This window comes from Kogia breviceps, chromosome 1, assembly GCF_026419965.1.
Source record: "Kogia breviceps isolate mKogBre1 chromosome 1, mKogBre1 haplotype 1, whole genome shotgun sequence".
Taxonomy (NCBI): domain Eukaryota; kingdom Metazoa; phylum Chordata; class Mammalia; order Artiodactyla; family Physeteridae; genus Kogia; species Kogia breviceps.
Window position 1 is genome coordinate 157,458,623 of NC_081310.1, and position 25,476 is coordinate 157,484,098.

At 55.9% G+C, this 25,476-nt stretch overlaps 1 protein-coding gene across 1 annotated transcript in view; it reads left to right on the forward strand.

The window, feature by feature from the left end:
- GLIS1 (GLIS family zinc finger 1) overlaps positions 1-25,476 on the forward strand; it is a 226,285-nt gene that overhangs the window by 196,038 nt on the left and 4,771 nt on the right. The window contains exons 5-8 of the mRNA XM_059062998.2: positions 7,066-7,227; positions 12,177-12,287; positions 16,361-16,493; positions 21,458-21,614. Of these exons, the coding sequence (XP_058918981.1) occupies positions 7,066-7,227; positions 12,177-12,287; positions 16,361-16,493; positions 21,458-21,614 (563 nt within the window). The remainder of the gene's footprint in view (positions 1-7,065; positions 7,228-12,176; positions 12,288-16,360; positions 16,494-21,457; positions 21,615-25,476) is intronic.

Consider the following 25,476-nt stretch of genomic DNA (forward strand, 5'->3'; position numbering starts at 1 on the left):
CCCAGCCAGAGTTTGAAGGGTCCTTGGGCTTGGTCTGGAAGGGAAGAGGGTGCCCCCTCCCCAGCTCCCAGGACGGTTCCTCTCAGTCTTTCATCTCCTGCCCTTGGTTCTGTGAGCTGCATGCAGCAGTAATGGATTGCAGCGGACTTTTTTCAATTAGGTTCTGATTTTCCCCTGCCTGTTACTATAAAACTCCAGATGGTCTAGGGCTTCATGGTTCCCGGGGTTTTTTCCCCCGTTATTTGAATCTTCTTTTGTAACACGCCCCACATGTGGGAACTGGGCCTTTCAAGACTCTGTGCCTCAGCTGCGCTCGCTCTTCTCTGCTGTGTTGCCTCGGCTTTCCTTTTTGTGTGGTGGCATCTCCTCTCGGAGGCACCGGGAGGAAGGAGGGTGGCCCCTTTGCCCAGCATCAGCTCTGCATCCAGGGCTGGGCCTGATTTTGCCTGGGAAAGGAACCCAGGATATGAGCCCAGTTGGAAATCATGGTCATAGTTCCTGAGTACCAGCCTGTTTTTGGTGCTTTCTATAGGCGTCCCTGAGGCGGTAGCCAGAGCAGTTAGGGACACATAGATACAGACTTGCACATCAGCCAGACCTGAGATCCAGTCCCAGCTCTGCCACTTACTGGCTGTGTGACATCACTTAGGGCCAGTGATGTCACTTTTCTGAGCCTGAGCGCAGTTTCCTCATCTGCAGAGTGGCGCTAGAAAGGAGCCTCACCAGAAGAGCATGTTGTCACAATTAAATGAAGTACCTCACAAAACACATATGGCTCCCGGCTCCTGATAGGTGACTGAGAGGGTGTCACCCAGTCACTAAGGTCATTCTGAATTCACCCCAGTTTCATCTTAGTACATATTTTAATGTTTATGCCTTCTAAGTAAATAAGAAAAACCTAGCACTCACTCTTACATTTTTCTAGACTGTTAGAAATCTCTTCTCTTCCTTCTCCCCTCTCCGTGTACGCCTTACCCACAGTAGCGACCCTCTCTGTTGCCCATGGCATGTGAGCCTTTGCTTCTGGCCAGATAAATCTGTTGTGTTTGGTTATGTGAACTGGTGTGTTGCAAATTCATCCCGAATAAGAGGTGCCTGGGTAACCCTCTGGGTGCACACAGTTGGCATCAGGGCTCTGGCCACAGGATGCTGCATATACCCTGTGGTTCACAGAGAGCACCCACCCACCATGTGCCCAGGTGTGCCCAAGTGGATGTCCCCATTTACAGATAAGGCACCTGAGCTCTGACAAGTGAAATGAACTTGCCCAGGTCATCCAGTTCGGAAGAGTGGATTTGAACCCAGGCCAATTTGATGCTGAAACGCAGTTGGTGGGGGGGGGGGTGGAGGGGGCAGACATCACCAAGCCATTACCAGGGCCAGGTCGCACCAGCCAGAATGCTGGGGTGAGGGTTCGTACTTGCTGAGGCACTGGGGAGCCATGCAGGGTGTGAGCAGGGGTGGTGGGGAAAGGGGGCTCAGACACCCCTGTAGGCTTCTGTCTTTGTTCTAGATACTGGATATCATGTGGGAATGAATTGGGAGGGGAGGGTGGAGGCAGAATGACTGGTACAGTCACCTGGGTGAGCAGTGCTGGGGTGTGGACCAGAGTAGTGGGCAGATGTGAAAGATGTTTAAGAGGTGGCATTTCCGTGGCTTAGCAGATGGTTGGATGCAGGGGTCAGGGAGGAGGGAACAGGTTTCTGGCTCAAGCATCCAGGTGGAAGGTGGGAGGTCAGTGGCCGGGGAGTCCAACCAGCAGAAGTGGCATCAGAGTTCCCCAAGTGAATAGCCCTATGCTGCACCGTTGGCTGGGCCATGTGAGTGGTTGCACAGGGCAGTTTCTGTGGACAAACAGAGAGGAGGGCATAGGCAGACTTGGAGGGGTGGTGTATATTCTGGAAACAGCTAAGAATCTGCTGAGCCGGAATGAAGGGGAGGAAGGGAAGGAGATCTAGAAGTAGAAATGGGAGTTTCTGAGGGTCCCTTCATTCGAACCCATGGGGTGGTGATTCGTTCTGGAGCAGTTGAGTTTGGGGATGTTTTGATCCCAAGACTCCACACTTGGGGCTCACGAGTGACTTTCAGAGCTGTAGGGTTTGTCTGACATTGCTACCTTGTGTTGAAGATGGATGGGTCACTTCTTTCTAGAAGAGACGGCAGTTCTGACGCAGCTAAGCCCAGGCTTGGTGCCCTCTGGCACAGTGGGGGCAATTACACCTCCTTGCCCCCTTGCAATGGGAGCGGGGGTGTTCCAGGAGGTGTGCTCTGCAGGTTATACACCGGGGCATGGACAACAGAGAGGAGGGGCCTGTCCAGGGCAAAATCTGCCCTAGAACCTCAGGAGACTGGAGTGTTGGGGGAGGAGTGTCAGGAAGGCCCCACCCTAGCATGTACCCCGTGGGGTGCAGACCCTGCGGAAGCATCATTACACCCTTGGGTCACCATAGCATTGCCTTAAGGCCCATCCTCCACCCCCCTCAAGCAAACTGAGACCCAAAGCCCGGATGTGCCCATTGACTCCATTTCTGTTCCAATAAGACCCATGTTTCCATTCTGGCAGCATCTGTACCCCATGACACAGCAGTGGTGGGGCACCTCTCCCTGCTGTCCCCCAAGACCCCACACAGTTAGTGCATGGGGCCCCTTCAAGCCATTCCCATCCCAAAAGGAAGCCTCACTCTCTTTGGAGGTGCCCAAAGGGTACTCCACGGGCTTGGCGTGGAAAGAGCTTTAGGGCCACAGCAATCAATGTCAAACACATCAACCAGGGCTTCCTGTTCTTTACTTCTGGGGTCAGTAAAACCTGCCCCACAGGGGTGTCCTTCCTCAGGGCAAGACACCACCACCACCACCACCACGATAATAGTGACAACATTGACGTCCTGCGTGACATGCAGATATGCACATTGCCCCACTGCCACAACTCTGTGAGCTGCTTCCTCGCATCTTCATTTTACAGAGAAAGAAACCGAGCCACAGAGAGGGTACTGACTTGCCAAGATCACAAAGCCATCTGCTTTCCAAGTTTGAACCCTTCACCCCAGGCTCTGACACACCAGACCGTGGAGGGCATTGAATGCCAGGCTGAGGGGGTTGACCGGATGTCAGAAGGAACAACAAGCCCTGGAGGGTCCTGAGCAGGGGTGACCTGGTTAGATTTACAATTTAAAAATGGACTCATAAAGCATTAGTGCTGGAGGGGTCTTGGGGGCTGTCTGGTGAAGCTGCCGCTGTAAGGCAGCAGAGAAGGATTCATGAGAAACTCAGGTGCCCCAGCTGAGGCCCTTCCACCACTGTGTGAGCCCTGCCAGGTCCTGGCTCCCCAGGGTACAGATGGGGGGCTTGGTGGGGGAGCAGACCTGTCCAGGGCACCAGTTCCTTGGAGGTGGAGCCAGGACAGCACTGAGATAACTCCCCATCACAGGAGGTGCTGAGGCACCTCCCCCTCCAGACTGTTCCTCAGTCCCCAGCCTGCTCCAGGCCCCAGGAGCAGGCTGATACCCCTTTGATATGCCTGAGCCCACGGGCTGGAGAGCCCAGGGTGTGTTGAGAAGGTTAGTCTGGATGTCAGGCTGGAGGAGGAAGATGGGGAGTGAGGTGAGGGGTTAAGGAGTGAGACGTAGAAACAGGACTTTGGGGGTACTTGAGAGCCCACCACGCACAGCGGGACATCACACACACAGCCTTCCAACTCTGCAGAGGGCCAGCAGGCCCGGAAGTTGCCACCCCAGGCAGAATGCCACTCCACTACTTACCTGCTCTGTGATCCTAAATAGTAGCTACAATGACGGTATTCAGCAAGAACCTGGTACCAAGGTAAGCACTTACTGTGCAGTCCCCACAGCCACCCTCTGAGGCGGGTAGAACTCACCCAGTTTTACGATGAGGAAACAGCCTCAAAGAATTGAAGGGACTCACTTCGGATCACTCACAAGTGAAGTAGCCAAGACACAAGCCCTGGTCGTCCCACACCAGGGTCCATGTGTGTAACTGTTGGGCTGATTCCCCCCGAGCCTCAGCTCCTGACAGTGGGAGAGATACTTACCCTGAGGGCTGTGGAGAGGATACTCGATCACGCTAGGGACATTACCAGGCCTAGCAGATTGAGCGCACAGGTGCTGAACCCACGAGCATTCCCGTCCTCTTCTCTCTGCCTCTGTTAGCCCATCTCTAGGGTCGTTAAAGGGGGAGGATCACAGGGACCTTGGCAAGCAGCTGCAGGCAGAGCCCATCTCCCCTCAAGGCCCTGGCATGCCTGGGGTGCTGGCTCCGCTGGGGATGTTGCTCTGCCAGGTGTACCTGCAACATCCTCGTCCCAGACCTGTCCTGATGGGGCAGTTGCTACCCCACTTGCTGCTACCTCTGGTTCTACCTTGAGGGATGGGTCCCCCATCATGGTGCCCTGGCCAGCTGCTTGTTATACCCCAGCCTGGGACTCAGCTCTGGGAAGTTCCAGTGGGGTAGGGGTAGGCAGGACGAGTTGGGCCGACATACACAGGCATGGCATGGGCACAGGGCACATGCGCAGGTGTGGGGTACCTTGATGAACACGAGGGAGGCGTGTGCACCCCTAGGCTCCAGAACCCCTATTCTTAACCACTATTGGATCACATTTCTAACTCACCCTTTGCCCCATAAGTGAGATGCTAGCCCTGCCCGCAAGAACTCCCAAACCCTTAGCCTGGAGGCATGGAGAAAGGGCAAAGGATGTGCAGTGAAAACCTCAACACAAGCTCAGGGTGTGACCGAGGAGGAGACGGAGGTTGGGAGAGGCTTCTCCAAGGAGGTGGTGCTTGGGCACCATGAGTAGATGTCTGCTAAGTGAGTGAAGGAAGGAAAGGAGTTCCATTCCAAGGGAACAGCTCCAGCAGGCCTGGGGGCATTCAAGTTCCCGACACGTTTGGGGTCTGATCACTCCCGTGTGGCTACAGCATAACGTGTGGGGTGTATGCGTCCAGCAGTGCTGGAAGACCGCGAACACCAAGCTGCAGGTCGTGAAAAGTGTCTGAATTGAATTGTCAGCGAATTGGAAGGGAAGGTGTCCCAGGGGGGGCACAGCCCGAACAAAGGCATGGGCGTGGGGGCAACGGTGCTCAGAGGGACGGCTGGCCAGATAGGCGCACAGACCGGGTGGGGAGATGATATGCGGATCTCCAGAGTCGGGCGGACCCTCCAAAGTCAGGAACGGCACGCCGCGGCACGTGAGGGGTTATTGCCCCTCCGCCTCAGATGTCCACCCTCCCGGCTTGGGCCAGAGAGGAACAGAGGAACGGGCTGGGAGCCCAGAGGCAGCCTGCTCTTCAGCCCCTGTTCCACCTCACTTCGGGAGAGCAGGGGGGGGGGGCGTGGCTTGTGGCCTGTTTACTCCCCAAACAGGATTTCCTTCTGGTTTTGATGCACGGAAGAGGCATAACATCTGGAAATAGGAAGCGGAACAGCTTCTAAAACCCAGCTGCGGACAGCTTGCCTTGGACCAGCCCCAGCAGGGCACGGCCTGCAGTTGTGGCCGGGTCTTCAAGGGAGAGGCTCCAGGAGAGCCCACCCCAGACCATTGTCTCTGGGTCCTTATTCTGACATCTGCCCTGGCCTGAGGGATGCAACCAATGGCTCCTGAGAGGAAACCCAGCCTCTTCTGATCTCTCCGTCCTCAAGGGTCACCTCCCCCTGCCCCCCTGCCCTGGGAAGGCAGCAGGCACAGAGCAGCCACCTGGGCTTTGGCCCCAGATGTGGCCTGCATCTTGTCCCAGCACTGTGATCACCCCTGGAAGCCTCTGTCTCTGAGGTGGGAACATTGAGGCCGCACACTTCACGGTTGTCACGTGGTTAAACACCCAGCACCACACCTGGACGCAGGGGTGGGCCAGTGTAGCTCTTCCTCCTGCCCTCAGCAGCACCATGGGAATGGCGGCCAGACAATGGGGAGAAGGAGCCAGTCACACCAGGACTAGGGTGTGCTGTGCTCCAACGGGCAGTGTTTGAAGGATTTTGAAGGCTGAAGGGGGTTGGATGCACTGTTTTGAGATAAGACATTCTTTGCTGAGTGCCTTTCAAGTACAAAGGCTTGAAATTGCCTGGAGGACCCCTGCTGTTTCAAGCCTCTGGTGGGGAGTCAAGAGGGGCTGGAACGTGTGGCGGGCTGAGTGTTTGAATGCCAGGCCCGCAGGACTTCAGGTGGAAGCAACAGGGTCCCTTTCCTACACCAGAGGCTCCTGGGGTAGCTGTGTAGAGAGTAGGGAGGGAGGAGTTTGAAGTTAGAGGATTCTGGGGAGAGAGGGGAGCTGGGCAGAGGCTGCTGGGATCAGCACTGTATTTGTTGCTCTCTTCTCATCCCCACCCTGACCAGGGGCATCACATGTCTTTGCTGTACCTACTGAATGCCCACTGCCTGGCATGGGGCCTAGTGCATACTTGGTGGATGTTAAACAGATAAATGGCCAAATGATAAATCAGAGACACTGAGTTTACAAATGTGGTCATTGTTCTGACAGCAATCAGCATTGATGCCATGTTCCAGGTGGGCAAAGCCCTTTGACGGTCAGTGTCCTACCTCTTGGGACCTTCATATCAGCCCTGAGTGGTGGCCACAGAGTCTTAAGTTTGTAGGCAAGGAAATAAGGCACAGAGAGGTCAAGGGATCTGCCCAAAGCCTCACTGGGAGAGAGCCCGACTCATATCCAGGCCTTGGGTTCCAAATCCAGGGCTGTCTGCAATAGATGTGTACCTGCATCCTGTCCATTCAGGGCAGTGCTTCCATTAGAGCAGCACATCATTTCCAGATGCCAATGGAGGGCAAACCTGTCCAGATCCAGAGTTGGAAAGACCACTTTTTTCTCAAGCCCTAGTGGCCATTTGTAAGTCAGGGGTGTATTTTTTTCTGGACCCACCAGGGCTTCCCAGATAGAGTTTGGGTCCTGAGCACTTCATGGGGAGCTGAACTGGGGCAGCTGGAGGCCTCGGGCAGGGTCAGGGGGTTGGAGGGGAGAGGATGCTGGGGCCCATTTCCAGGCTGGGAGGTGGGCCTTCCGGGGGCTGCAGAGCACTCCTCACCAGCCTTTCCTGCAGTTTGAGGGCTGCAGCAAGGCCTTCTCGAGGCTGGAGAACCTCAAGATCCACCTGCGGAGCCACACGGGCGAGAAGCCATACCTGTGCCAGCACCCGGGCTGTCAGAAGGCCTTCAGCAACTCCAGCGACCGCGCCAAGCACCAGCGCACCCACCTTGACACGGTAGGCCCGAGGGCAGAGGCCGAGGGTGGGGTTGGAGGACGTGCACTCTGCCCCCACTTGCCTAATGCAGGGCAGCAGGCGACTCCAGGCAGAAACGCTGCCTTCATCCTTGAGCCCTGTTGACATTTTTACCAGGACGATTCTTTGGGGGGAGAGGGAAGTACTGTCATTATAGGATATTTAGCAGTATCCCTGGCCTCTATCCATTAGACAGGAGCAATTTCCTACTTCCCAGTTATGACAACCAAAAATGTCCTTTAACGTTGCCAAAAATCCTCTTTAACGTGCCAAAAATCCTGGGGAGGAGGAATTAAACTCTCCCCTAGTTGAGAACCACTGCTTTAGCCCAGGGGTGCCGGCCCAGGCACTAGTGTGGGCCCCACTGAGAGAGTGGGCTCACATCCTTCATCCTATCCCCCCCGCCATCAGTCACCCCCAGAGCAGGTCCTCCCTGCGCTTCCCACCCGCTCCCTCCATGGAGACAGGCCAGAGGCTCTGCAGGGCCATTCTGTATCTCCCGGGCACGGTGGGTGAGGAGTTGAGGTGAGCAGGGCCTAAGACTCCAGGCCCCTGGAATAGTGGCCTGGGCCCCAGATGCCCGTGTGTCCACCTCCTTTTGCTTGTTTGTGCCAGTGTGATAACCTGCAGCTCCATCACGGCCCCGGTCCAAGCATTCTGTCCTGTGCATGCAGACCTCAGCGGTTAGCAGAGCACTTCCTAGAACAACGTCTCCCACAATCTCACAATGACCCTGCCAATCAGGGGGTCACTAGCCCATTTGACAGATGAGGGAAGTGGGGCTCTGGGCATTTCACTACTCAGCTGGAAGGTAGCAGAGCTGACTCAGAACTGGGCCTCACCCCAGTCTCATAGGGCCTATGTGATGGGATGCACCCAGCCTGGGAGGCCCCCAGCCCCCATGTGCAGCGGGAGACGGGTCCGTAGCCAGATTCCACGTCTGGGCCACTGGCCTGTGTCTCTGCATTTTGTGCAAATGTTTGGGGAACTATGCTGGTCGGGGACTGGGAGACCTGAGTGGCCGTCCAGCCCAGCCTGTCCAGTATACAGACATACAGATGAAGAAGCAGAGGCCCAGGAGGGCGACTGACCCCTCCAGGGTAAGTTGGAAGCCACATAACAATAGAGGTCAGAGCTAGAGGCCCTCTGGGGTTTTATAGCTGGGAAAAACCAAGACCCAAAAAAGATGGGGGATGTGGGTAGCAGAAAATAGCAGGGAAGTCAGGTTTTGGGGCCAGGCCCAGGCCCTGGACAGTATGTTCTACACATCTCCCCTCTCCCCTAATATCACACACACTGTCCCCCAGTTTAATCCTAGTGACAAACCACAAGGTGTAGGGGCCTATCCCCATCTTGCAAACAAAGAAACTGAAAAATCAGAGATGAAGTCATTGACTGTCACACAGCTGGTAAGTGGCGGAGCTGGGATGCCACGCAGTCTGCCTGACCCCAAGTCTGCTGCCCCTTTTGCTGGAAAAGAGGAGAAGAGCCGAGGGGAGAGGGTGGGAAGGGAGAACCCTCCCCACAGCCTGAGCCCGACCGATGTCCCCACCCCTCCCCTCTCAGGCTCACTGTCACACGGGGGCTTGGGGACATGAGGTGAGGAGGTATCGTCTCCCAAATCCCTCTGCCTTTGTTAGCTCCTCACATGCCCAGCCCTTGGGGCCCTTGGCACCTGTCCCAGCCCTGAGAGGCATGGCTTGTGCCCCAGCACCCTGGTTACATCTCCCAGAGGCCACAAGGCAGCCTCAACAGCACCAGGCCTGTCTGTAACCCCCTCCCCCCAGGCGACGTCCCTCCAGCATCTCGGGGTCACCTACCCTGACTCACCCCCTTCCTCCCTTCCCCTTACTGCACTTCCTGGACCCAGCCCCAAAGCAACACGCCTCTGGCCCCAACTTGGTGTGTGAACAGAGCTCCAAAGGCTGGGTCGGGTCAGGCCCAGAATGAGCTCGCAGGTTTGTCTCAGGCCTGCATCTCCCCAGAAGGTCCTGGTCAAGCCTGGGAGGTGCAGCCACCAAGCGCAGCCCCCGCATACTCCAGCCCCATGGAGACATGCAGGCGGACCCCCCGTAGCTAGTTTGCTTTCCCAGCGCCCGAGGCTAAGGCCCATCGGGTCAGCCCCATGTGGGCTGGGCCTTGTTTTCCAAGGAGGACCCAGTCGTGTCCCCAGCTCCCCTCCGGCACCAGAGAACATGGGATTCTCTTCGTGGGCAGGAAAACAGCGGGACAGACTGGAGAGAACCAGCCTCGGTTCTAACCCTGGCCCTCCACCTGGTCCCGGAGGCCCGAGGACCGCCACCCATCCTCTCTGGCCTCAGTTTCCTCAAATGCCTACCTCACATGAGAGGGATGGGGATCAACTGAGGTGACAGATGTGGAGCCCAGACACAGGATCTGCACAGCAAACTTGAGTCCCTCCTTTCTTGACCTATGACTCACTGACTGAATGCTGACTAAATCCTGCCATGTTCCAGGCACTCCATGTGGGGTTCATGTCCCGACTGCCACAGACCATCCTGCCCTGGCCTCCATTTCCTTATAGGGAAGAAGGGGGTGATAATCTCTCCTTTGCCCACTTCCCTGGACTCTTCAGGGCTGCAGAAGAGAGGGGGCACCCTAGCAGAGTGTCATGCACACTCCGCTCACTGTGAGATCTTGGGCAAAGCATCAGCCTCGATATCCTCATCGGCAAAGCGTGGATGCTTCTCACGGGGTGGGTGTGAGACTGAAAGGAGATCCTGGGTGGCCAGCCCCGAGCACGGAGCCTGCATTGTGGGGACTCAGTAGGTGAGGAGCTGTCTTGAGCACAGATCAGGAGGGCTCTGTGAGGTGCTCCTTGCTCACAGCACGGCCATGAGCGTCCTGCTATTAACGAGGCTTTGGAGCTGGTGTGGTGACTCCAGGCCCGGGGCTTGGCTTCTGCTTGGGACAGCCACAGGGTTTCCTGAGGGCTCTTGAGGGAGCTGGGCCAGAGGAATGTTCTACACACGTCAGGCCCTGGAAAAACAAACACAGAGATGGGCCTTGTGCCCTCTTTCCAGGCGAGGGTGCCTGAACACACGGAGCTCTGTTTGTTTGCTTTTTGACAAAAGCGTGTGGATTTGTATCAGCGTCCCCAGGGGACCGGGCCAGGGGCAGGGCAGGGTAGGGCCCACGAGAGAAAGTGTGTGTGTGTGTGTGTGTGTGTGTGTGTGTGTGCGCGCGCGCGTGCGCGCGCACGCGCGCATATGTTGGGGTAGGGAGCAGGCCTGTGTGAGAGGGACCCTGTAGCGTGTTGGTCTGTGTCTGTGTCTCTGTGTGGTTGTGTGGGGACAGGTCTGAGGCCTGCCTTCCACCCTCCTGCCCATACCTTCCTTTCAGCAAGGCAAGCCTCTCACTGCTCTGTCTCTCTCTTTTTGCTCTCCTCCGTTTCTTTAACCTGGCAACTCTCCGTGGCAGCACCAAGGTATGGCCGTCTCTTTCTGCTTCCCCCTACGCACGAGGTCCAGCAGGGCTGACTCGCCTTGAGGTTTGGGGGGCAGTTCCAGTGGGCGTGTCTGACGGGGACATAGGCATCACCTCCAAACATCCCCTCCCCATGACATCCCCTGCAGTCACTGGCGGCCAGAAGGCCCTGAGAAATCGGAGCCACTAGATGTGTTCAAAAAGGGCACCTTAGGGAGTTCAAGTAGCAGCTGGAGTCCCCAAGCAAGGTCTTGTAGAGGCCCCTACAGAGAGCTCAGAATTCAGTTAGAGCCACAGGGTCCCTGCCCTGGGTCAGACCCTGGGGCCTGAGATGAATCAGAAGGGAGCCTCTCCTGAGGAAAACTCACCACTGAACAGACCCAGCAGTGCAGGTGGACAGCGCTGCCCGTGGAAGCTCGGGAGGTGGCAGTGGGAAGAAGACTCGAGGAAGGGTTGGAGAGGAGGTGACGAGGGCTGGGCGGTGGGTGTGTAGGGGCAGGAGGAGGGGTGAGGACTCAAGCAGGGCCCAAGTCACAGAGGGCCTTCAGTGCCCGGATGTGGGCTGTATCCAAGGGCACCAGGGAGCCAAGGGGGTTTAGAAGGTGAGAGCATGGCCAGGCCTGTGAGAAAAGCTCTGGCTGTGAGTGTGAGGGGAGGTTGGAGGTGCAGAGGGCAGGGTCGGGTCTGGACAGGAACCAGGGGAGGCGGTGGGCATGGAGTCGTTCTAGAGGAGGGATGGGGCTCTGAGGGGAAGGGACGCAAAGGGCACAGATGGAAGCACAGCCTCCCTAGGGCTGTGTCTGAGATCCAGTTCCCTGTGGTCTCCCGTGACTGTTAGGTCAAGGACCTGTGATTCTGGACCCATGGCAAGTTTTGGTCCGTTGCTCCCATCCCGGGCCCTGCCGTCGTGCAGTTTGGCTCCATGTCTGTGCCCGCCTTGCCCTGTGCTGTCCCCCTCTCCCCCGTCTCCCTGCCCTCCTCCTCCTCCTCCTCCTCCTCCTCCTCCTCCTCCTCCCCTCCCCCTCCCCCTCCCCCTCCCCGCCTCCTCCTCTCCAAGGCAACAACCTCACTTTACTCTTTGTCCACTTGCTGCTTCTCTGCAGCCATGAGCCCCAAAGGGTATATTTTCTCTGAGCTAGTGTTAGAGCTGAAAGAAAGAATCCTTAGAACTCAGTTGGTCCCATTACGCAGAGGAGAAAAGTCAGACTCAGAGAGGGGAGGCAACTTACCTGAGGTCCCAGCACAAGGGTAGAATGGAGACACAAATCCCCTCCTTCACCGCCAGGCCAGGCACCTTCCTCGCACCCATCGGCAGGCCTAGCTGAGTCAGACCCCTCCTGGCCCAGGACACGGAGGGAGGGACAGAGTGTGAGCCTGCAGCCGCCCCTTGCCCAGTCGTCCTCCCCACTGCAGGCCACGCAGCGGTACCTTGGGCCTGGCAGGTGGACCCTCACTCACCTCACCTCTGCCCTCTGATGTTACAGAAGCCATACGCCTGCCAGATCCCTGGCTGCTCCAAGCGCTACACAGACCCCAGCTCCCTCCGCAAGCACGTGAAGGCCCATTCAGCCAAAGAGCAGCAGGTGCGTAAGAAGGTAAGAGGGCTCCATTCCAGGCCCATCTCTGCAGATGCCCCCATCCGGCCTCCCGGCCGCCCGTCCAGCATCAAGGCAGGTACAAGCCACACTGCTTGTGTGCATTCAGCCTTCCACATCCAAGGGTGCCGCTGTCCCTTACCCTCCATCTGCCTCCCACCAGCCCAAGTGTCCAGACAGTCCCTGACTTAACGATGCTTTGACTTATGATGGTTCAACTTACAATTGTTCAACTTTAGGATGGTACGATGGTATTTTTACAAATTCAGTAAAAGTGTATTTTGAATTTTGAATTTTGATCGTTTTCCAGGCCTGCGATGTGCAGGAGATCCTCTCTCGTGATGCTGGGCAGCGTTAGTGGCCGCAGCTCCCAGTCAGCTGCACAATCATGAGGGTGAACAGCTGATATGCTAACAGCCATTCTGTTCCCAGACCTCCGTTCTGTTTTTCACTTTCAGGACAGTATCCAATAGGTTACATGAGCTATTCAGCACTTTATTATAAGATAGGCTTTGTGTTCGTGTAAGTGTTCTGAGCACATTTAAGGTAGGTGAGGCTAAGCTATGGTGTTTGGTAGGTTAGGTATATTAAATGCATTTTTGACTTGAGATATTTTCAACTTACAATGGGTTATTGGGGACGTGGTCCCATTATAAGCTGAGGAAGATCTGTACTTCCTCACCCTCAGCCAGCGGACATTTATCCACCCACAGACTGTCCACCAGCTCCTCTCTCATCCATCTGCCCACTGGCCGTGGCTTGTTTATAAATATCTGATGTCAAGCATCAGGGATGCAAAAATACAAAACCATGGTCCCCACCTTCAATGGGGACCTGGCAGTGAGAGACAGACATAAAGAGATATGACAAAGACTGCAATAAACATGTACAGAGAACAGTCAGGGCACGGAGAAGGGGTTCTAGCCCGTCAGGGTGGGAATGGGAGGGTCGTGGAAGAAGTGACATGGGGCCGGGGGTTGGGGCAGTGGTGTGCGCTCTGGCCAGCCTGCGGGCTCAGCGCTACAAGCCCCATGGCCTCGGGCACGCGTCTTAGCGCCTTTGTTCTTCATGTCCTCAGCTGTCAGATGGGGCAAAGAGGACTTGCTTTAAAGGGTCGTCATGAGGATTAAATGAGTAAATCTATGTCAAGGGTTTTGAACAGTACTTGGCCAAAGTAAAAGTTCAGAACAGAAGTCGGTGGGTGTTGGCATTAAGTCTTGAAGAAGGAGTAAGCGTTGGGCCGGTGAAGATGGTGTGCAAGAGAGGAAATGAAGCTTAAATCACTATGCGAGGACCGGTGGGCCCCCTACCTGTCTGGGAGCTGAGCAGCAAGCCACACGGAGGGGAGGTGGTGGGGACAGGGCGACAGGACAGCCCAAAGCCCTGCAGGGGAGTCTGGGCTGTCCTGAGGACAGGGGGTGCCATCGAGGGGTTATAAGCAAAAAAGGGACATGTCACCCTGAAAGATGGCTCTGGGGCCTAGTGGAGAATGAATGGGTCGAGGTGGTTGGAGGGAAATTCAAGGCAGGGAGGCCACTGCTGGGGAGCAGGGGAGACAGCAGGGGCTGACCTGGGGCAAGGTGGGAGGGGATTGGGTTTGGCGACTGCCTGGATGGGCGGGGGGGGGGGGGGGACTGGAAGAAGAATCATCAGTGTCAGACGTTTGGGGGCAGGACGGACAGACGGATGGCGGTCCCCTTCACCAGGAAAGAGAATCTAAGAAAGAAGCATGTTTGCAGAAGAAAGCAGCAGGTTCTGTTTTAGGACAGGAGGTGTGGGAGCCGCTGGGTTTAACCCACATCTCCTGAGGACCACTGGGGCCACGGGTGCTTGAGTGCCAGGGAGGCTGTGGGGGGAAGAGAAACACCAGGGGCCAATGTGGGGACATGAGCATGACAGAAGAGGACAGAGGGGAAGGAGCCCATTGATTTGTTCGGCAAGATTTATGGAGCAGCTCCTGTCCTCCAGGCACTGTTCTCAGAACTGTGGATACAACGTGAATAAAGCAGAGAAGGGCCTAGAGGCTGGAGAAATAGACTGTTGTAGTCTGTGGGATGGGTGTATACAGAGATGAGGTGCTAGAAGCAAGCAGGCCTCAGTGGCAAAGACAATGAGGAGGGGACAGACAGGCTTGGGAGCCCCTGGAAGCAGTAGAGCAGAGAAGGGACATGTTCACAGCATGGGCCACGAGCTCGCCGTGAACACATGTTCACCCTGAGAAAGGAGAGACGAGCCTGGTGCTTCACAGACTGTATCTCATCTAGTTCTCACTATAACCCTCACTATAACTAGGAAGTGGGCAATTTTCCCCCCATTTTAGAGATGTGGAAACTGAGGCTCAGAGAGGTAACAAATCTGCCCAGAGTTGTTCAGTGTGGGAGTGACAATGCCAGACACATCTGCTTCCAGCGCCAAGCTCTCTCCAGTGCTCTCAGGTTGAGGGGCTTGGGCAGGGACAGGGAATGGCCCAGGCTCCACGCCAGGGGGGCTTCTGTCCCAAGCGGACTGGTGCCCAAGGACCAGAATCCTGCCCTGGTTTTCCCAGGCCCTGTGCTTGGCTTGCATTGAGCCCCAGGGATCTGGGGCCGCAGATCTGCAAACTTCCCAACAATAAGCATCCATTAAAAGCCATCGGGGATGATGTATCTTTCTGGGTAAAGCGACCCTTGTATTATGACAGCTCTTTGGCAGCCCTGCTGCGTTTCAGAGAGAATTAGAAATGCTTTTCTTCCTTAATTCTCCTCTCCCGCTGATCCTAATCCGATCGACATTGCGGTCTGTAAGAACATGCCTTGGCCCTCTTTTGCCAGAAACTTAACTTACATGGAAAACAGCTGCTGGGTCAGGGAGCTGAGAGCCCATCGGGAGGCTGGGCATGCCTTCCCCAAGCCTGGGTGCTGGCCTAGCTGGCCTGAGAGGGTAGAAAACCCCTCAAGGCTGACTCCCAGCTGCTGTGTGACATGCGACAAGGCTCTTGCCTTCTCTGGGTCGGTTTTGTCCCAGATAAAATGAGGGTTTGGACAAGTCAATGTTCAGGACTCTGATGGTGGTCAGCTTTGGGATTTCCCTGGGAGAAGGGACCCTCCCACCCTGGTGCATGTCACCCCCCCATTGCCCGAGGGCCCCAAACAGCCCCTCCCTGCACCCATCTGGCCACATCTGGAGGCGTGAAGATGGTCTGAGGTGTCGAGCTCAAGTCTGTCTTTAGGGACAGCTGAGGGCAGTTGTCCAAAGACTTGCCCACCCAAGCGTACTCTTAGCCAACACCCTCAAGGCCAGGTATCGACCCAGCGAGCCCACTTTCATGTGAGCCTGGGGGACTCCGCCAGGCTCAACAACGCTTCAACAAGCGTTCATGCCCATCCTCTCATCACTCCTCACAGCAGCCTGGCCTGAGGGGTATTGTTGCTTATTACGGGCAGGGGAGGGGAGAGCCAGAGAGGAGACACTTACTGCGCTCGCCCCCTGTATCTTACTCCATGGCATCAGTCACCCTGGCAGCAGCCCCAAGAGTGGGCCTCACAGAGCTCCAGCTACCTGGGAGGCCCCAGCTGCTGCACTTTGATGCCCTCTCGGCGTCTGTGCCGAGGCCACCCCTCCTGCGGGCGTTCCCAGCCAGAGACTCAGCCCGGCAGGCCCTGCGGGGATGTGAGACCAGGCCCCTTCCTGAGAGACTTGGACCCCCCTGACTCCCAGCAGACTTTGGCTCCCTGGGGACTCCCTGGTCCCTAGGTTCCCAGTCGAGGAAGCTTCCTCTCCCTCCCTCCTTCCCTTGGTCTGACGGCTCTCCCAGCCTGCCCAGCTCTCCCTGTTTCCTCTCACACAGGCACTCTCCCTATTAAAACCCTTGCATGTTCAATCTTCCCTTAGCATCTGCTTCTCAGCCCTGAACTAACACAACCTTCGCCGTGTACATAATTAGCTCCATTTGACAGATGAGGAAACTGAGGTACAGTGAGGGAGGGGTCGTGCCCTGGGGCCACTGTCCTTCCTGCCCTGTCCCCTAAAGCGAGGGTTGCCGGTGGGCATGTGGTCTCACGCTAACACCCTTTCTCTCTCTGTTCACTCCCCAGCTGCACATGTGCCCTGATGCTGAGGCCGACGTCCTGACCGAGTGTCTGGCCCTACAGCAGCTCCATGCATCCACACAGCTGGCTGCCAGCAACGGGAAGGGTGGCCGCACCCTGAGCCAGGAGCTGCTCCCAGGTACGCAACCAGGGAGGCAGGGCTAGGCGCACAACCTGGAGGGGCCCCTTCTTGTACCCAGCCTTCCAGGAGGACGGCCAGGCTCTGTGGGCAGTGGGGGCCATGTGGGCATGACCTGCTGGAGGGCATCCACTCCTTGGGGCTTACTGACTCTGCAGCTTATCTGACCGAGCGTATGTTCCTTCACACTCCTCTGTGGCTCCCCATTGCCCGTGGGATGAAGCCCAGGCTCCTTCCAGGCCTCATGGGGCCTAGGCACTCCTGGCGGCCACCTGCCCCAACCTTGGCACATTGGACGCAGTTCCCAAACACCCCATGCTCCCTCTTGCCTCTGAACCACTGTACACACCTTGCCAGCCTCCACTCCCATCCCCTTCATGAAGGCAGCTCCTGCACTTCCTTCAGGGCCTGCCTCAGGGCTCAGGCCTGGACCCCAACTTAAAGTCCCATGTACTCCCCACCACGACTCCTTGCTTCAGAGGAGAAAACCGAGGCTCTGAGAGGGTGGGCAGCTTGGCCATAATCAGTTCCAGCTCATCATAAGATAGGGCCCGCCAAACCCCTGGAACCCTGCAGCCTATCCATCCGGACACTCAGAGCCTCTGGTCCAGCTGAGGCAGCCTGTGTGTCCCTCCCTGCTGCCGCGGGCCATGGAGCAGGTCTCAGGCCCTGGCAGGAATTCCTGGATGCTTGGGAATCCAGCCCAGAAAAGGGCAGTGTGGCCTGTGGATTCCAGCTGATAATACTTGTGCTCTACCCCCTCCCCAACCCCCAAAGAAACCACAGTATCAGAGCAGAAAGCTTTTCCCACCCTTCGGGATTTCTTGAATTACTCCAACCATTTAAAACATTTTTTATTTTCTAGTTTTTTAAAATTCTCCCCCCTCAGCCTTAGAGTTGCAGCAAATTTAAAACTGTGTCAAAGCGTTTTACCAAACAACCTCGGGAAGAGAAGGTGTTTCCCCTTTCTCTAGGTAGCCCTTCACAGGGTCTGTGCTCATACAGGTCCACAAAGGTGAGGACACCCCAGGAGGATGGGTCCATGGAGGAGGGACCACACCCACCTCCCTCCAGCTAGGGGGTCCATCTGCCATGGCTGCTTCTCATAGGGTCAGAGTTGCTAAAATAGGGACCCTAGTAGAGAAGAGACCCTAAGGATGACCTAGTCTAGGGATAAAGGTTTGCATCTCAAGTGCCAGCTGCCTGTGGCTGGAGCTGTGTGTTGAGAAGGATTCTGAGGCTCAGCAGGAAAGAGGGATGGGACTGATTAATAATGGCTACCCTGGGGCCGAGGTCCTGCAGCTGCATCATTTTTACCCTGGGAGGACTCAGGTCTGGGCAGGAAAAGGACTGACCCAAGGTCATCCAGAAAAGTCAGCAACAGATCCAATTTGGAAGCCTGTTCTTCCAGATGCTATCCCAGGGCTTGTCCCAGGGAGAGCAGTCAGCACCGGCAACAACCATGTCCTGAGCACCTGCTTGGGCCGGTCACTTTACAAACATCATCTCATCCAGTCACCAGTGAGCCCATGCTGCAGCTGAGAAGTGAAGTCACTGAGGCAGCATCGTGGACGGGGAGGGCACTGGGGTAATACCAAGCCTGCCCAGGCCTGCTCTGACAGTGAGTGAGGGGTATCTCCCCTGCCTTGAGCCTCAGTTCCCCGCCCCGTCCCACACCTGCCGTGGCAACAAATGGAACTGTGGATGTGATCCCTTATATGAACCCATGTGACTGAGAATTGTATCATTATTTTTGTGTCTCATGGTGAAGGAGAAGAGTAACTATGTACGCATCCATCTCCTAATAATGCAACAGCCAACATTTATTGAATATGTGCTGCCAGGAGGGCCTATACATATGTGTGTTAACTAACATAATCCTCATGTCAGCCTCAGAAAGTACATGCTGGTATGCTCTTTCTTTTCCAGATGAGGAAACTGAGGCCTTGAGAGCTTAAATAACTTTTTGCTGAGGTTCCACAACCAGTAAATGGCAGAGACCAATTTCAACCCAGGCCATCTGGCTGCAGCCTGTGCCCTTAACCAAACCATCTGCTGCCTCCCTGCTGCCAATGCTACACCTTGCTATACTGAGCACCTACCGTGTGCCAGGCTCTGTTCTAGTTCCTGTCCTTGAGCTGCTTCCAGCACAGTGGGGAGAAAAGGAACAGCCAGGCAAACCCAGGAGTCCTGGGTCCCCCTGGGATTCGGCCGTCAGGTTCTTGAGCAGACCCTACAGCAGATGCCTGAGGCACGGTTGGGAACAGATGTTGGGGCCAGAGGTTAAGTGCTCACGGCTGATGATTGATGACGCTGATTTACAGCCTGAAGTGGTATGTTCTGGGGAGAGAACGGGCAGGCCCCATGGCGTCCCCACTCCTCCTGCTCCTCACGATACAGTGGTTCCCTCCTTCCCACATGCTGTCTGTCCACATGTTGAACATGCCTGGTCCACATACTCAGCCGCCTACCGTGTGTTCATCCTCAGGGGGCTGTACAGAGAGGGAGCTGGACCAGGCAGGGCAAAGGCAGGGGGGATGGCACAGATTTGATGAGTGTGGACAGAAGAGTCCAGAACAGAGGGGTGAGGTTAGGGGAGGGGCTGGTGAGGGCGGCCTCAGATCTTCGTTTGTCTGACTCTAGGAAGCTCCCTCTAGCTTGTCTCTCATCAGGGAGGACCAGCTCTCTTTACAGGAAACCCGCAGGAGCTTACCTGGCAGGCCTCCCTCAGCTGACCCTGGTAACGTTATGGGCAGTGAGGACGTGAGAAGCATGAGGTCGGCACGGCCGAGGGAGAGGGAGCAGGATTTATCAGGATTCTAGGCCTTCCCAGCTGTGAGACTCCCAAATGGGTTCAAGATGGCAGGTGAGGAGGTGCCGTAGAGAGTGGTGAGCAGAGCAGGCCGTGAGCAGCGCTGAGCCAGGCCCCATCCGCAGAAACCCCCTCCTGTGCCTTCCTGACCAAGCTGGGAGGGGTGTACGGCTGAAGGAGGCGGCCGATGGATGTTGCCCGTGGGAACAGAGGTCCCCGAGACGGAGCGGGAGGGACTGCGGCTGAGAGGCAGAGGCTCCCGAGAGCCCATTCAGAGCCTGGGTCTCACAGCCAGCCCACAGTGAAGCCTGGACCAGAGGCCCCTAGCCAGACATCCAGGCTGCAGCCTGAGCTGGAGCCCCAGGCCATTTCCTGGGCCTGGCTCTAAATGGACTTCCTCTTGGTATCACTTGGGAGACCTGATTAGCTGCCCATTGCATGACTTTTGACAAATCACTGAAGTTCTTAAGACTTAGTTTCTTCCTCTTAAAATGAGATCGTATTATTTGCCCGATTGACAGTTGCTGAGATGCTTAAACTTGATAGTGTGGAAAAAGAGCTTGACGTATAGTATATTCTTAATTATCTGGTTAATAATAGATTAGAATTTCACCTAACGTAACCCTTCCATAGGACATCTGTTGCTCTGACGCCTGGCCAAGGGTTGCAAACTATTTGGTCTACAACCTGTGTGGTGCCACAGTCCCCTACCGTAAACCCTGCCGGTTCATTTACTTTGCTCCCTAACGTGCCACCTAAGGCAGTGAGCTTGCAATCCCTGCCATAGCCCTGCTTAGTTCCTGGTAGTAGTTCCCTGACTTGCAGGCCTCGGATGGGCTAGCCTTAGAACCACCTAAGAAGGTAAAATTTCCTCCTTTACTGCATCCATGAAAAGAGTGTGGTGCATCCTCAGATGGTCCTCCCGAGGTGCTAAGAACATTGGGTCTGGATCCACGATGACCAGAGTGATATTTGAAATGTAGCAGCTGACAGAGTGGACACTGCATCAGTGCAGCTCCGGGCACAGCCCCCAGGTCCACAGAGTCCTCCCAGGGCATCAACTTGATGAACTGATTTCTGGGAAAATGATGTCAATTTCTATTAATGTTCAAATAAACATGGCCAGATTAAAGAAGGGGTGCAAAATTGGCCTCTTTTTTTTTTTTCAGATGAAATAGGGAACGTCAAAACTTGCAGCCTTTGCTGTGACCTTCTCAGGCTCTAGTCCCAGGGTTGGGGTTCATTCTCCCCTCTAATTGGGGTTCCTTGGTGAAGGCATTTGGGAAGCAGTGGCCTCAGTAACTACTCTCAGACCCTCAGTTGGGACCTTGGACTGACTAGTGTCCCGCATTTGATTCATTAGCCCACCTGTCTTCTTTACAAGGGTAAGAACCTTGAGAGTAAAAGGTGATAAAAGGTGGTACCACCCTGCAGGTGTCTTCTAGAGGTTTAGAATCTGAGACTAGAGCATGGCTGACACCTCTCCTCGGTCGGGACCCTTGTGCAGTGTACGGCCTACACAGCCATCTGTGGTATCCCTTCTCCCAAGTCTCCCAGGCCAGCCTGCCATCCAGCTAGCATAGTCATCCTCTCTCTAGAACCCCTCACAGCAGACATCCTGGCACTGCTTGTACATCTCTGGGGTGGGGTAGTTAATTTTCTCCAAAGGCAGCCTGTGACCCTACAGCAGCTCTGCCTATTAGAAGGAACGGCCAGGCCTGGAGCTAGACTCTGCTTCTCTCAAACTTCTCTTCACTCCAGGGTCTGTGTCTACTGGGGCTACACAGAGCAAGCCCCTTCTTTCCCAGAACAGCCCCAGAGGTTTGAGGCAGCCAGCTCCATTCAACACCCCTCTGCCCCAGTAAACACACATGCGCACACACACAGCCCGACCACCCCCTGCCTCTGACAGCCCCTGTCAGTCCACCTCTGCTCTCAGCACAGACCTCAGCCCCGCACACAGCCCTTCAGCTACAGCGTGAACAGAGCAGAGTGGGGCCATCATCTCCCCCGTTTGGGCCCCTAACCTTCTATGAATACAACCTCGCTGGTTTCCCTTCTTGTCTTTCTCTCTCCACAGGCACACAGCTTCTGGGGCATCCACAGCCATCTCTAGGGAGTGGCCCAGTGATATTTGTTTGCTTCCCTGCAGGCGTGTATCCTGGCTCCATCACCCCCCATAACGGGCTCGCATCAAGCATCCTGCCCCCTATGCACGATGTCCCTTCCAGGCACCACCCACTGGACGCCACCACCAGTTCCCACCACCATCTGTCCCCTCTGCCCACGGCTGAGAGCACCAGGGATGGGTACGTACAGCAAGCCAGTCCTCCTCCAGGACAGCAGGTGGGCACCTGCACGGGCAGCAGGTGAGGGCAGGCGTCCTGCACACTAAATGGTTGTTATTAATAATGAAAATAGCCAGCTTTTATGCAGCACCTACATGTACTGCGCTCTGTACCAAATACTCACCGTGCACGATTTCATCAGTGCCTCACAGTAACCCTGCCAGGTGGATGATATCAGTACGGGGCTTCTCGGTGCCTCACCTCGTGCCCCTTCCACTCCCTGGGGGGCGGCCCTGGGAAGATGCCGCATCCCCACCCGACCCTGCATTCTGGGCTTCCACAGCCAGGCCTCCTTGGGAGCCTCACCCTGACTTCTCTTTGGCTTGCACCGTGTATTTGGTGAGCAGACTGCCCACCGCCCACTCCAGAGAGGCCCGCCTGGTCTCGTCCCCACTTCTGGCCGATGCAGCTGTGACCATTGGCCGGCCTGCCAGGGCTGTCCAGAAGCCCTTACTGCAGGATCACTGCAGGGAGGGGGCCTCTTTCTGCATTCAGGGTGGTTCCCATTGCGGCCATGTAATTGGCTGGAAACGAGGAATGTGCTAATTGCTGGCCCCTAATGCTTCAGAAATCTGTTTTCCTTGAAAGTGGGCAGAGGGGAGCCTCACAGCCCTACCGCCTGCCCTCCCTGCCACTTTTGCTTGATCAAAACTTGTCCCCCAAGTTTGACTTGATCAGACTCGTCCCTTAAGGCCTGGTCCCATCACCTCCCTCCTCCCCTGCCCTTCCTTCTCAAGGCTGCAGCCGTGGCCTGCCTGTGTGTGGGGCCACCGGCCTGAGTTCATTACCAAATTCGCTGTCCAGGGCTCCTCTTGCTACTCCCTCATCCGTTCACTCAGTGTCCAGTTATTGAGCCCCTGATGAGGACAGGGCCCTGGGCCTGGTGCTGGGGCCACTGATGCCCCCAGCCAGCCCTGGTGAAGCTCCCTGTGATAGACCTACAGGGTCTATTGATTGATGATGCGGGGCAAGTGCCCTCAGGGGAGAAAGCAGGAGGGGCTGTGGAAGCCCAGAGAAGAACCCAGTGTGGTGGGGGAGGATGTCAGGGAAGGCTTCCTGGAGGTGGTGTTAAGCCGGGCCTCCAAGGTTAGGAGCTGGCCGAGTGGAGAGGTTGGGAGGGAGGAGCAGCCAGAGCGTGGGTGGGTGTGGTGAGAGCTTGGTGTGTTCTGAGAAGCCTGAACCTTCGTGTGGGGTGATAGGCTCAGGAGAGCGGTCACCAGGTCCAGGGGTCTGTGACAGGACTCTGTCTGAAGGGAGTTGAGCAGTGAGCAGTTCAGGTTTGGGGATGAGAAGGCACAGCCTGCAGTGTGGGGCTGGACTGCATCGTCCAAGGTGGGTGGATGGCAGCCTGAGCCAGCACCTGTGGGAGAGAGGAGGAACGCTCAGAAGGCGTGAGTGCCATGGAATGAGCAGGACTTGAGGACACTCTGGCTGGGTGGGGAAAGAAGGGATGGTCAGAGATGGACCCCTAGGTGAGCAGGGAAGACTTGCTATGAGTAAGGGAAGAGCCACAAAGAGGCAGCACGATGGAGTGCAAAGGGGGACCCAGAAAACCAAGCCCTCCCCGAGCCTCAGTTTCCTCTTCTGTAAAATGGGCATTAAAATACCCTCCTCTAGGAAGGTGGTGAGGATCAGCTACACATGCCTGACATTGTATGTGTCACCCGGTGCAGGTTCCTTGGACACTACCCCCCCGTCCCCCACCCACTGGCTCAGGCCACCTGTTCACCCACAGCCAGCCCCAAAACATCGCCAACCAAAGAAAAATAAACTCAGAGGCCTTTCCCCTCTCAGGCCTGTGCACTCTGCCCTGCCTCATTCATCACCTCCCTGCCGCCTGCATAAGTGCCCATCAAGAATTCCTGCAGCAAGAGGCGGAGTGATGACAGGACGGAGACAGGACCCCAGGCCCGCTTGGCCACCCGTGCCTGCAGGAGCAACGGTCAAGCCATCCCCACCAGCCAGGTGCCCAGGCTCCCCTGGGCTGCCCGGGAGAAGGGCCCTCACGCCTGATACCAGGCCCAGGCCCAGCTTGAATGGGTTTCTTTTTTCAGCCCTTGAGAAGAGGCGAGGAAGGGGGGAAGGCCTTCAGCCTCCCCTTCCTGCCAAAGTCAACATGGAAGGCCACTCGCAGCTCCCTGGTGGTTTGCTGGGAAGTTAAATAGCTTGACAGAATTATCTGATTCACTCAAAAATATGCTAAGAGGGCCTGACTTCATGACCAGATTTGTTTACCCTGGCTCAGAGAAGATGCTCAATAGGGTGGTTTTTTTCTCCCCAGCCCTGTACGAGGTATGAAGCCCTAGTCTGCCAGGCCAGTGAGGTTTTATATTAATTTTTATAGGTTCCAATTGAAGTGAAAATATTTGATTTAGGGATCATTTGCATGACTCAGAAGAGGAGCTCCAGATGATCTTTCTTCCTTTTAAAGAGTTCAGGTAGAGCAGTATAACCTCAGCCCTCACGTCTGCTGGGGGGAGAGTCATGTTCTGTTTAATTTCACTGGCTGTGAAGATGGCAAATGGGAATTTATGGCAGGTTTGAGACAGGAGAAACAAACTCTGAAAATGCATGTTTTTTCCCCTTCAGATCTGGTTCTCCTTAAGTCTGCAGTGCTGTTCATCTCTGGATTTTGTAGCTGAGCGATTCAGAAGCCCATTTGTTAGTATTTATCAGCTGTTTGCTATGTGCCAGGCCCGGTACTGAGCAGGGAGTAACTGAGAGGACCAGGCCTGGCCCTCCCCGCAGGGGCTCCCAGGGGAGGGGACTGACAGGAAGTCGGGGAAGCACTGGACTGTGGGTGCCAGGATGGGGTGGGCATAAGACAGGAGGGTACCACCCAGCAGGCTGGAAGGAGGAAGACCCACCCTTCTGGCCACACCTGGACCCAGCCTCGGCCGAGAGAACTGGTTGTGAGGACCCATGGCTTGTGCACAGCCACACACAGTTTCTAGAGCACAACTGTAGACCCACTTGATGGCCCTGTGAGACAGTTCTAAAAATATACCTGTTGATGATAATGAGAATTAATTCATGGAGTCTTGGTGAGGATCAGTTCATCAGCTTATGGAGGCTGATGTGTAGCTCCAGGGCCTTAGATGCTGGGCCTAGGGACCAGGGACCCGGCGTGGAAGCCCCTTTCTGCTGTCTTCAGCGTACTCACACCGTGGTAGGGGTCGCAGACATGGGAATGATGACAGTGCAGTGTCATCACAGGGGCAGTGACAGCAGGATGCTCAAGCTAGAGCACATGGGGACCCTGCAGATCTACAGACATGAAGCCCACCAACCTCTCCCCAAATCTTTCCTTGTCTTGAGACAGTCCTGCTCCCCTCAGACAGAGGCACTGATCTGTCTGTTCACACCTCTTCATGTGTTGGAGGGTGGGCAGGGTAACATGCCTAGCCTGAAAAGGTCACCTGGAGCTTCACGTGGAGCTGTGACATTGAGTTCATAGGGTATTCTAACGTGAACGGTCCAACATAACCATTAATGCAAACAAGAAAATAAAAACTCTGAGCCCTCACACTCGTCCTCTTTCTGCAGTGCACGTAAATGCTTCATAGGCTGTGAGCCTTCAACCAAGTCCCCCTGACCCCAGGGTCCTTTGGGTTCCTGTGAGCAGACCTCAGAGGCTTAGGAAGGCGGCAAGAGGAAGGAACCTGGCGTACAGTGACATGAAGCCTAGTTAGACAGCCCACTGGGGCTCAGCTGGGTTCAGGGCGGCTGCACAGCTCTCAGCCGCTGCAGGCTCGTTTCAGAACGTGAGTTTCCAGAGAGTACAGGCTGAGGCCTACACCCCTTCAGGCTGTGTACGAAGGGA